This window comes from Passer montanus, unplaced genomic scaffold (genome assembly GCF_014805655.1).
Source record: "Passer montanus isolate IOZ18808 unplaced genomic scaffold, ASM1480565v1 scaffold13, whole genome shotgun sequence".
Lineage (NCBI taxonomy): Eukaryota > Metazoa > Chordata > Aves > Passeriformes > Passeridae > Passer > Passer montanus.
Window position 1 is genome coordinate 5,014,886 of NW_024359832.1, and position 13,726 is coordinate 5,028,611.

The following is a 13,726-nucleotide window of genomic DNA, read 5'->3' on the forward strand; positions in this document are numbered from 1 at the left end:
TTAGAATACAAGATTGCCAAGAGTTCATGTGCATACTCTGAGATTAAAAATACTGACTTGACACTAACGCTGAGAGTGTACAATGTATTCACCTCATAGAGTTCCTGCTGTTGAATCATCCAAGGGGCAGAGATGGACTCTCCTCAGGGAGGGGCACTCTCCTATTAACTGCTGTTATACATTTGCTGCAGCATATCTAAGAGAAACATGTAGCTGGAGATGACCTCACATAATCAAGGGGGTAACTTAGAAAATGCCCAGATAGAGAGATTTTGTGTTGTACCTGCTAACAAAGACATCTTCCTCTCTTACTAAGTCTTTGAAACAAGAACTCTTGTTCTCTAACTGGTATTACAGCTCAATTAATTGTCTGGAACATGCTTACAGAAAACTAGAAATCATCCTCTAATCTCATTCTAAAGGCCATTATTTCATTTGTAATTGGATGGATTTCAATCATACTTCTCATTAGGATCAAGCAGTTTCAAATCCATCTCAAAGCTAAACTTTGTGCTTTGTTCTCCCTGTGCTCAGCATGTGGCATACAAAATGGGCTCAGAGTATGACATAAAAGATAAATAAATGACCATAAATGAGACCATAAATGACAAACCATCATTCTTTTTCACTAGACTTAGGGCTTTATCTCTGGGCAAATCTGAATTTGTGTAGAAACCTCAAATCATTGTCCTCTCTATATTGTTGTATATATGTCTTAATGTAAGTATATACTGTTTTTTCTGGGCATCACTCATCTAGACCTGCCTAGGAAGAAGCTTCTCTGTTCCACATGTATTTTCCTCATTCAGTTTGAAAACCTGCCTTTTCTTTTGGACTTCACAATGCCTGTAGCAGAGTTCTTCATTGCAATTACCTGCTGTATGAAAAACTATTTTCATCTGATAATTTAATTTTTCCCCTTTCTTCCACAGTAAAATATTGTCAATTAAAAAATCCTTACCACCTTTTAAACTAAAGGTTTTAATGAAGGAATTCTGTGGCAGACTTGGATACATGTACTTTTCTGAAGCTATAAGAGGGATATTCCTCCTTTCAAGATAATACTTTCTTCTGGCAAAACACCTCTTGAAAATAGCACTGGTCCTACCATTAACTCTGCTAGGAATACGAGTTTTGCAATCAAAGTACATTGATCTCAGTCCATGGGCCTTTCCTGAAGAACTTCCAATCTAAAACTGGGGATAGAAAAAGCAATAAGGCAGGGACACTAATTAGGGTGCATATGTCTTCAAATGGGTCTGTTTATTTAGTTGATTCAATTTCTTAGCTTAGTGTTATGTTACTGATTTAGTACAAGACAACTTTTAGAAGGAATGAGGCTAGTGGGATGAAATTGGGTACTGTGTAGTGAAATAACATGGAACAATGGAATTGAAGTTGGAGAAGAACCCAAACATGGCTCAGTTAATACTTACTAATTCAAATCTACCTTTAAAAAGTGAGTTTGTTGCAAATTTTATCAGAATAAGGAATTAAAGACAAACTCTTCCATGAGCAGCTTGAAAGAAGGCAAATCACCTGAGTGCTATGTGATGTGATGTAAAGAACAGAAATGAACATGAAATTCTTCTCTGAAACTTCAACTTCTACAGGAACATTCATATTGACAAAAAGACTGTTAATTGAGGTACAACACAGAGAATAAATTAGTATCCAGAAGCAAGAGAATGCTAATCTATTGACATTTATTAATGTAATATGAAATTACCTCATTTCAAAGTAATTTCAAAATGCAAAAAGAGTCATTATTAATATCAAATTCCCCATTATTTAAAACTGCACAAAAAGTTGTAAAATAATGCCCTGAAACCATAACAAGATAATTTAATTGAAAAGTACAATTCTGGATTTTAAGAACTTCAGAAACAGTCTGGTTGCACACTTGTTTCTGTCTGTTGTGAATATTAATGATTGAAAGGCTTGAATAGCATATAGAGATAAATTATATATATGAGATAAATATTTTAAAAGTTTTATCTTGATTTTTCTGAAGGCCTCTGTTTCTCTGACTAAGGCATTAGTGTGGCATGGACTGTTTCAAATACAGATATTCTGCTCCTTCTACAAAATAGATAGAAAACAGACATTAATAAAAGAGAACTCTGACTAAGATTTCATTCCCCTGAAATTTTCATGTGGGAAAATCATCATTGCTGCCACCTTGTACCTAGTTTGACCTACTTTGCAGATTAAACAGAATGGAATTTGCAAGTATACATATTTACATGTAGGGGACAGAAGATAACATCGTAAACTCATTAGAATTAATATAGTAGGAGTGGAAACATGACACGTCCCTGTACAGGAGACCTGCATAGATCTCCAGCAAAGCCCCAGTTAAATCCTCTGATACATTTCTTTCCTCATCCAGACATGGGAAGCACAACATACATATTTCTACTCTGCAAATATTAGGTCAATTTTGAAAAGCAAAGTTCACAGCCAATATGGAGTGTGGAGCTGTTTGATACTAGAAGGACTAATGAGCCCCTCTTGTGCAAGTGGATAGCAATGGGAATGAGACAGAATATTGAGAAATCCTAGATGAGAGAGTTTGAACAAAGGGAAGAATAATGTGTGGAGTTAAAAGGGACAGAGAGAGAGCTTACAGCCAGCAGATCTGCACCACCTACCTGAAACACTTTTGCCAAATTGTCAAACAGAGCTTGACCAGCGCTGACTTTGTGCTTGACTCCCCTGACTGTGCCATTTTTGCTGAGGATGTTGACTCGCTTTGTACCAAACCCCTTCTCTTTGGTGGCTCTGACTAAGATGAGCAAGTCGTCCTGCTCGTTATCATTCTCATCGCACTCGGACCCTACGTGTCCGTTCTGCTGCCCGTCCAGCTCGCTCAGCCGGCTGGTCTGGTCAGTCTCGGAGCTGCTGGCATACTCGGAGTCCAGCGAGTCGGCGGCCTCGCCGTCGGCATACACCTCCTTCAGCACCCGCCCGCTGTGCGAGGACGCGACGCGGAACCGAACCTTCCTCAGCAGCCTCTCGCTGTCCGCCTTCACCTCGCCCTTAAACATCGCCTCTTCCACTGACAGCAGCAGTTTGCATTGTTCCAGCGTGGTCCCCATCGCATTTGCCAGTTTGTCACACTTAACAACAATATCGGCGCTGTTTTCTGCTGACAGGGGTTCTCATATTAAACTAAAGAGGGTTCCCAAGAAGCCACTGCCGTTCTGCAGTTAATAATGGATGCATTTGTGCTATGGTTACCTTTAAACTAAAACCTGTAAAGTGATCTCATTAATTAAATATTAAAAAGACATTGTGTACTTTTTAGCACTAAGGAAGAAAGCAAGAAAGAGAGGAATTATATGCATTGATTAAAAGGGAAGGGAAGGGAAGGGAAGGGAAGGCATTTGGACAATGCTCTCAGGCCCAAGATGTGACCTTTGGGGCGTCCTGCACAGGGGCAGGAGTTGGACTTTGATGATCCTTATAAGTCCCTTTCAATTAATAACATTCTCTGATTCTGTGATTCTGTAATACACCAAATAACAGCAATTACACAAGTTTATATGAAAGCAGTTTGATTTGCTAAAAAGCACAAAGAGGAAGAGTTTATCACAGGATATACAAAGTCCAAACTGTTTATGTTCATTGCACCTGGAAGAAAAATGAAAAAAATTCAGCACCTAAATCAATGATGAGTACATTTCTTTCATCAAAACACTTGACTTCCCTACCAGTCAAACCTCATTCATCAAAGTCTGCTTTTTTACACAACCTTACAGAGATTTGGCAGGGAGCTGCCACTTGATGGTTTTCAGTGCTGACCTTTCCACAGACTGGCAGAGCAGTGGAGAAGCAATTAGTCAGAATTTGTTGCACATTTATTTAATAGCACAATGTTATTAAATAAAGCTAGCACCACACAGCAACCACAGCGTATGTTCTGCTTTGTCAGGGACTGGGCAAGGGAATCTGAACAAGGAGTAGGAGAAAGCTAATTAATTGAGGTAACAGGGATCAACAATAAGAAGTAGGGTAACATGGATTCATCCACAGGGAATCACATTGCCCTATCCTAGCAAATCACAAGTAGTGGTTGCCACAGTGTTCAGCACCCAGCTCTAGATGTAAAAATAACCAACCCACACTTGAGGTTTCTAGCTATTTCTACTCAATATCATGTAGTAGCACCTTAAACCTCCAAGCTGCTTCTGAATTTGCATGATGATTCCTACTTACAGTGCTATTTCTGTGTTTTCTTCATTTAAAGAAAAATGCAGCACTGAGACCTCAATCCCCTTCTCACTTTCCTGACAAACATTCCCTGGACACTCTCTACAGCTCCATTTTCTCTCCAGACTCATGAATACTGAATTGCTTCCTGAAGGCTGTGACCCCGCAAGAGGTGTAGGCATGAAATGAGTCCCTGGATGGTCAGCCAACCCAGAATGGTAATGCCTGCACTCACAAGCAGCTGCAGAGCTTCAAGCATCTGGTCAAGATTTTAAAAATGCAGGTTCAGATCTTTCAACAATTATGTGGAGGTTATTTTGACTTTATTTAGAATAAGAGGCATGAAAATACTGCTCTTCAGCCCAAATAAAATCATGATTTTTCAAGGCTGAAATCTAAAATTACTTATTTCCCATCCACAAAATGGAAACACAATGATTAGTGGCATTTCATAGCACTCGTGTTTGCCACACTTCTTTCTACATAAGATGATTCACTGTATTATTAACTACTATAACTAATGCAGAAAAAATAGGTAAAAATAATATGTTACAAGAGTTAAAATACATTGTTACTTATCTTTCAAAGAGAAACACCTAGTATCAAAGTCTGTACTAATATTGAATACAGTTATAAGAATATTTGTGAAATTCTTTTGAGGAGGAGGATGCTGAATCACACTGACTGTGTCATAGCCACTTGCCCACAGGAGTTTTGACAAGAAATATATTTCATTGTTACTAAAATATGACTCAGAACAAGGAACATTCTGTAGAAGAATAAATAGTTCAAAGTATCTTTTATGGAATTATCCAAACAGGGCTGCAAGATGCTTGGAGAAATTACTTAGCCTGGTACCTATGCTGAAGTTAACTGTATCATAGTATTTCCATGATTATCTGAGTGGCTTGGAAACTACTCTTGCAGTAATTAACTTTGTTCATATTCATTTTTATTTAAACAATACAAACCAACTGTCTTTCAATTAATTGCCACACATTTTAAAAATCTGAGCCTCTATAACACACATATTTCGCACAAAAATGTTGTAATATTTTTATCTTCTCCAGTTGACACTATATATCCTTTAACAGAAACCATTTTACTGCTGTTGCAAGCAATGAGTAAACTTGTATTGTCTGGAACACAAACAACTTGATGCTACCTGAGTGACTTAGAAAGTTAATGTAGCATTGAATAAATGCAGAATTAATCAGTACCACATTTTAAAAACACTCCAAATACTGTTTGCATCTTGTACTCTGTTGGTAGGAAATTAGCTCATTGTTTAGTTTCATGGCAATTCCATTATCCATTGGGAAATATTTTTATGTCTGGCTATGACAGATAAGAAACTGTATGCACAATTTTCTCTGCAAAAAAAAAAATTAAGCAAAATGGAGTGTACCTCTTGACAGAAGCATTTACATGTGTAAGATTTCATCCTGGTGTTCCAGCTGTGGACCTTCTGTGAGCAAATTTGTGACTTTGGGGCTAAGTGCACATATCTAGTAGTAAACAGATTGAGGCTCTAAACAGGTTGTGTATGTGACATAAGATATTTGAGAGTTCAAAAACCTGAGATGCACATATTTGTACCATCTGCCTGGGTGTATGTTCTCAGCAACAACAGAAAAGATAAAACTTGGCTAAGCATCCCTGTTCCTCCTGTAGACTAAAACTGTATTAAATGCCTAAACTCACTCCATTTGCACAATTTGATGCTGCACTCTGCCAACTCTTTTATGTCTGTTTATCATTTTTAGCTTTCCTACACATATTTCTGTTCATTCAAAGGCTTATCTCATTTAATGAGCAGTATCTGTTAAAAACTCTGGGGTTTTGCAGTAGGGAGATATTCCTTGTCCGTAATTATTACTCTTCCTGAATCATTTGGCTATTGCTAGATTTTGTTTCTGCTTAGTTTGGTTCTAATGTTCTGCCACTGATTAATTTGAGGACAGGGGTTCCAACAACCATAAAGTCAAAGCACACAGGAAATAAAGTGTCCAGAGAGATCTCGCCTGAATAGAGAAACACTGTAAAAAAAAGAGCAAACACTTGTAAATAAGCTATTTCATCCATTCCTTTTTATGTGACTGTTTCATTTCAGAAGGAACTGGACCAACACATTACCCTGATACTGTGATGACTGTCAATAAAATCCACAGATTTATCATGTTTAATATACCACTAAGTTGAAAGAAACAAAGAAGATGATGCTTCTGCTAGTTGTTGACTTCTACTGCTTCTGCTTGACATGGAACTAAATACCAGTACTAGATGAAGGCCAGGGGACAGATGCTGTACTTGGCAAACTGAAAGACAAACATCTAGTCTGAGATTGACATCTGAGAATTCATGCTCCATGAAAGAAAGTACCTGCAGAAGCAACTCATTGCATCTTTCATCCATGACAAAGTAGGGAAGTCTAGATAATAAACTTAGTCTCAATATTTACCTTTTAAATCACTCATATTAGGTCAAGGGAGGCAAAGCCTTTAATACTTCTGTAATGAAAAATTAAGCTAAAGTAGCAATCACATTATGCCAAGTGAGATCATTATAGATGTACCAGGAAGGAAAAAAAAAAGGAAGAGTATAGAAGGAAACTGTAATCTCATTCATAATTCTGATGTATTTTCTTATTTTATTTAATATATCAGTAAATCTTGCTGTCAGAGTTCATCATACATATACATAGTTCAATTTCTACAGCTTACACAAGTAAAGAATCTCCCCTAGGTGTTCCATTTCACTAAGTTTGGAGCACTACCAGCTTCAACTATGGGAAGAACCACAAATCAATAACATTAAACTGTAGCAAAATGTTCCAAAGAGATCTAGACATGTATTAAGAAGCTAAGATTGTTTGCACTTTGCTGAAGTGTAGAGTGTGCTGTTTGAAATTACTATAAAAAAATCTACCTTGTGACGTTCCCATAGATCAGAGAATAAAAGATATTAAAAAATAATAGAATTTCTGGCATTCAAATAGCAGAAAAATGGAACCTGAATCATGAAATGAGAGTTCAGGAGATAATATGTCAAAAAAAAAAAAAAGGGCTGAAATCAGCAACTGCCTGCTTCATTTCTGACCATGTGACCATTCTAATAGACCAGTTTACCCTGTGACAAAGCATTATATACTGTGTTTTGATGCACAGTGTGTGCAGGGCCATTCTGTGTGATGTATTTGCAGGTTACTAAGTATATATAACCAATCTGTAGGCTGACTTGATACCAACCACACTGGTGTCATTCATCATTAGACAGATGGTATGAACACAGTGACATGTCTTGTGATGCTAATTTTTTTTTTTCACCCTACAAAGGACTGTTTGCAACTGTCTCCAATTTTATTTCACTGGCAGTAATCAGAATCATATTCTGTAGTCTCTAATTCTTAATAGAAAATTAGCATAGTAAACATCAGGACACAGATATTCAAAAGACCTGGATTTCCCTCCTGTTGGTGGGGAGCAGGTGTTTTGGTTTGTAAAAGCATGTATGGTAAGCTGAGTTTGTTAATTTTGCTACAAGTAATTAAAGTTTGTGAACAACATGCCTTATGCCTTAGAGATTACAAAAGCAGATAATTAGAACTGTAAATGCTAACTAAACTGTTTCTATCTGATACAGATTTAGTGCATTTCCCACTTGTTCAGAGAAGGAATATTCCTATTTGCTAAGCCAGCAAAACATCTGTCTACTTTTCTACAGGTCCAGAATCACTTTTTGATTGTAGTAAAGTTCATGAGGACAGTCAGAGCACATTCAGGTCCCCATCAGGGAACTCTTGCATCTGGCAATTGTTTGTCAGGTGGAGCAGCTGCTAAATGGAAATAATACAGACAAGAACAAACCAAACATATTGTTGCTATTGTAATGCCTGATTATTCATATGTAAGTGCTTTACACTCTCATTTCATTTTATTTGTAGATTTCATTTAAATTCTGTTTAACAATTGTTAGACAGAATGTCAAGGGTTTTGTGCCTTTATTTCTGTTTGCATTAGTGAATGGGGTGCAATTTTTGTTCAATTTGTATAATGAAGGAATTAAATGAATGAGGAAATCAAGACTTCTCTCTAGGCCATGCACACAAGTACACAAGGACTTAGAGACACAGGGAAACTTTCTGCTATCCTTTTAGCTAGGGTGAGCAGAAAGCACCAATTTCCAAAATCTTTAGAGATGAATGCTCTACATTGCATTTGGAAATGCAATCAGTTGGTATCCTGAAGTTGAAATTCACAGCCATTCACAGCCACAGTACATTCATTTCTATATTTCCCTCAGTAAGTTTTCATAGAATTCAAGCTGCTGAGCTAAACACAGAAGCAGCAGTGCGTTAAAAGATTCTGTCTTTACGTGATACTTCCAGATTTAATTTGCTTATTTACTCTGGACAAAGTAAAAGGTCAACTCTTAAATATGTTATATTTTATCTAAGTCATGCAAGGCAAAGAAGAGGTGGGTCTGGAGGGTCTGGAAAACACTTATAGCCTACTAACAATAGTAGTAAGAATAGTGGCTGGAAATTTTGATCGATGTCAGATAGCTAATAACAAGCATTATTTTTTATTACTTCCCTTACCCAGATGGTATAAAAATTCATGGTTTGTAGCTCTTTCTTTTACTAGTCATGTAAGTAGTCACCATAAGAGATGTGTAAATGTTAGCTGTTTCTCCAGAAGCTCTAGCCTACAGCTAGATGCCAAACTAGTTTTTGGTGGACACAAATTTTACAGTCTAGATTGGAACTGAATTCCTATGCTGATCTCCATTAAGAGCTCTGTTATTTCTCTGTGGTGGAAGCTTTGTGGGGGGCTCCCAAGACAAGTGGAGAGACGAGAATCTGGACTCCATGTTTCAAAAGGCTGGTTTACTATATTATGATATATATTATATTAAAATGATACATTAAAACTATACTAAAAGAATAGAGAGAAAAGGATCCATCAGAAGGCTAAAAAGAACAAGAATAGAATGTGATAACAAAGAGGTTGTGACTCTCAGAGTCCGATGCAGCTGCATCTGTGATTGGCTCCTAATCAGAAGCAACCAATATGCAATAATCACAGATGCACCTGTTGCACTCCACAGCAGCAGATAATTACTGTTTACATCTCTTTCCTGAGGCTCCTCTGGTCCTCAGGAGGGAAAAATCCTAGCAAAGGATTTTTCATAAAATATCATGGTGACATTTCTCCTGTGTTCTATTTGAACAGGAAAAAAATAATAACAGAAAAATATTTCCATTAGAGCAGCAATTTGTAGGGGAAAGAAAAACTTTGTTGTGAAAAAAATTGTTGTGTAGATAAGAAGCATCTGGGAGAAAAAACCTCAATTCAGCAGAGAACAAAAAATGCATGTCATAAGCTAGACTCAGCTCCTTCACGTGATGCATGGGCAAGATATTAAAACAGACATTTAGTTCCACCCACCCAAGTAACACCACCAGTTTCTGGGGCCACATATGCAAACAAGACATCCTACTTGGGGGTAGGATTAAGTACAGAGAGAGAATATCTCCACCAATTCACCTCCTTAGTGACAAGCAAGTCTCAGGGAAGGAGATCTGGATGCCAGAATCCAGCACAGAACACATCTGAGGGTCAGCTAAAGGTTTGCTGGGCTGTGGAGCAACCACTGAAAAAAAAAATATGTTGTTTTCTGTCTGATGGTTCCAATGGCTCTGCTTGATCCCTGCTGAGCTTGGATTCACTGTCATCTACACTGGAAACTATAGGTAAGGCTGTGTTGAGAAAGAAAAAAAATGAGGTTAGAAGACAATAGCAGAGCAAAATATTTGTACACAGTCCTTGTAAGTTCTGCTTAAATTTCCTAAATGTGAAAGTATCTTCCTGTATTTTTTGCTTGAAATCTGACCTAAAATCTGATACCACTTCTCCATCACATGTCCCAATCCAAATACCAAAGCTTTGGAAGAAGAATGTACTACAGGAAGCCCTGATTCACTGGAAAGAATATCCCCTCCTGTAGCCATAATGCATTTATCATTGTTTCAATGACTAAGGAACAGTCAGGAACTTTAAACAGAGATGCTCTCTTTGCTTGTAAAGAAAAATGACTAATGACAATTTTCAAGGTTCGTTTTCAAGTATTGCAATTAATCCTTCTTCAAACAAAGCAAACAAACATGGAAAAAGTCAGCATGAAAGTTTCAGAGAGACATTTCCATTCTCAGAGCTCCACATGAATCAGTTTCAGCAGCAGTAGCAGAGATTCCTTAACCCTGTCCTGAAATTCCTCATACATCTACTTCTGCTAGCTCCCGCCAGAGATAGAGGCCATCTTTCTGCGTTTGGCTGGTTGAAAAATATAAATAAGACAAGTATAAGGAATAAAAGGACCTGGCATTCTGTTACATTGAAAAGAACTAACAGTCTAGTGAAATTCAGTTTAGTCCTGCTCTTTCTCATGTGATTCATAACCATTTATTAAGTACCACAAGTACACTTTCCAGGTTTGCCATGTTTACGGATAGCTTGTCTGAGTAGTGTCATCTAAATAAAATTTCAAATTCTGTCAAACTTCTGTCATCTTGTGACTCATAAATATATCACATGTCAATACATCTCATAAATATATAGCACATATCAGGCACAAAATCCTTATAGCTCTTTTTATAAGATAGGTATGTTAGGCCTACATGTTTCTTTCAGCATTTTGGACAAAGTCCAAGTAGATCATTGAATGCTGCACTGTTAAATTTTGAAGGTGGTAATCTTCCCCACACACATTGTTTTGTTCTGTTAAACAGCTTCTGAGTCCTATTGCTGAGCTCTAAACTTCATTGTTGAGTAGCCTTATATAACTATATGTCTCAAATATTCCTTGGATGCAGGAAAAGTTTAATTATACAGTTTTAATTTAATTAGAGAAACTGAGTTATATTACTTATAGAGAAATTAAAAGGACTTATAAATACTGTGATTAGGCTTATGTTTTATTAAATTTTATTCTTAGGTTATAGAAATGTTTTGGATTGGTTTATATCCAAACAGATTTTTTGGATGGGCAAAAGTTATTTTGGGGCTCTCACGTTGAGGGAATCAATGCAAACAACATGTAAACAGCCCTTTTTTGGGTCAGATTTATTCTTTTGTGGTAGTTACTGCTTTCAGACTTGGAGACTGGACTGTTAATGTTTAATGACTCAAACAATCAACCATTTAACAACTCAGATGCAGAGGGAGTGCACACCTTGGCTGGAGGCTGCAGCTGATTTTGAACAGGGTAAGGGAAAAGTGTAGCAAGAGGCAAAGCCTATGAGGTGGGATAGTGCTTTTCATCATGCCAGTGTACTCCTTTACATAATGAGTGAAAACTCCCATAGATAGATAGATAGATAGATAGATAGATAGATACATACATACATACATACATACATATATACATACATACAAACATATATGCATACATACACACAAACATATATGCATACATACACATGTACTGTGTGAAAACTCCCCTTCAGGAAAGTGCGAGGACATTCATGCATAGCCCAAAGTATTCATCCCTGCTGATCTGCCAAAATGGGCAACAACTGACTTAGTTTCACTGATGGGAGAGGTGGCTGTAATGTTTTAGAAGGTGTCCTAAATCACCAAAGGCTCCTGAAGCCTCCCGTGATCCAAAGTAACATCCAGTGTGAAACTCCCCACCTCAGGGGATGTACCTGGGCATTCCCACCTGAACCTGAGTGAATATAAACACAGAGGACTCTGTGTTTCTTCAGCTTCCCCCACCCCATCAAGACAGAGACCAGCATTTTGACAATACTGAGATAACTCACCACTAAGACCAGAAGAAGGGGACAAACAGGACAGGATCCTGTTTCTTTCTCCTTCTCCCTCTCTACCTCACATTTACTGTTAAATTAAAATCCATGTTATTGACTTTAGTATATGGTCTCATTTGCACCTTAATTTGGGCAGAGACATCCCTCTAATAATTTAAATAACTACTTCTTAACAAGATGGAAAATTCTGCTGCTGAGCATGCAAATATCTACCATGGCCCTCAATCTGACTTGAAGCACATATCTTGCAAGCCTCCCTCAAGCATTCCACTATGTACTACTTCTGACATTTTTTTTGAGCCAAAAACCAGACTACTAGTCATTTATGGGTTTCATGGGAGAAAAAAATACATTCAGTGCTTTCTTCTTATCATTTTCTTCTCCCCAGAAGACCACATCATTATTGTGATAGTAGACAGCAGATACTCTAGCAATAATAATATATAATAATATAGTTTAAGTCTCATTTCATACCCAAAAATAAAAGTGATGAAAATAAGATAAAGGACTTTCATTTATTTCTATTGTTACTAGCAGATGTCACCTCTAGTGTTCTTGCTGCAGGTTTCTTTCATTCAAATCTTGATAAATCTCTATATATTTTTTCTACGTCTTCAGTTTTTTCAGCTGAGACAAGAAAAAATTTTGTGAAGTTCAGTTTTTTCCAAATGCTGTTGTTGAACATGACATCACACTGACTCTTATATAAAGAAGATGATTTGCATACAGCATGATTCCCCATAGAGCCATCAGCTTATAAGAAATGTCATCCAATCCCTGAATTGCTATGCTGTTTTTAATTTAAGGTGGATATCAATTTTTGTGACAGAAATATTTCTGTATATACAAATATATTCAATCCTAGATGGTATTTTATACAGCCTTCAGGATATCAGAAACATAGCAACCTTCTCTTATGTGCCTCTGGGGAGATTTTAATAGCCACAAATTCCCAAAGGTAAATCATTATGACACCTGGAGGCAGGAGAACCATCCATGGACACAGAAAAGGTGAGACTGGTTTGACTTTTCCACCTGAAAGTGAAGTGTAACTGAGTCTAGAGGCAAACAGAGGAAGACCAGATAGAGGGTATTGGTCTGTTCAGTGGCTGAGGTAATTGCAGGAGGGATGAATCATTAAGTCACTTAGGCTCTGTTTTCTCAGCAAAAAAATGGGGAATCACCTCAGTCTGAATCAGAGAAACCCTTACTGTGAGCGGGGAAACAATGTCAGGGAATGCAAATGCTTGTTTGAACTGACTGATGAAACCACTCTGAAGCTGGGTGAAATCACTGCCTTATACCAACAGAAATTCAGAGCCTAGTCAGTGCAAATGAGCAGCCTGGGCAGTGATTCACCCACTGGCACAGGGATGTCAGGTTCTGTCAGAGCCAGGCTCTGGGTGACGCTGGCACACAGCAGCCCCAGGCAGGGGCAGGGGGCTGCAGAGGCACCGCAGTGGGGGAGAGAGGCCCTTTTCTGTCTGCCAGCAGAGAAACAGGTATTTTTTGATCTAGAGGAAGGAAAAGCTTGGAAGGACAGATTAAGTTTTTTTTCTTCTGGCACTGATTGTTTCAAAACCATTGGGAACAAATGATATAATGAGAGGCAGCTTTTCCCCTACACTTGAGTGCACTGTTGCTGTCATAAATCTAGTTATTTATGATTCCAATTTGCAG

The 13,726-nt window shown here is 37.7% G+C and overlaps 1 protein-coding gene across 1 annotated transcript in view; it reads right to left on the bottom strand.

Annotated features, from left to right (window-relative positions):
* The window catches only part of GRXCR1 (glutaredoxin and cysteine rich domain containing 1), a 38,955-nt gene extending 35,905 nt beyond the window's left edge, over window positions 1-3,050 (bottom strand). Inside the window, exon 1 of the mRNA XM_039699064.1 lies at window positions 2,655-3,050. Within this exon, the coding sequence (XP_039554998.1) occupies window positions 2,655-3,050 (396 nt within the window). The remainder of the gene's footprint in view (window positions 1-2,654) is intronic.
* Window positions 3,051-13,726: the final 10,676 nt, after the last annotated feature.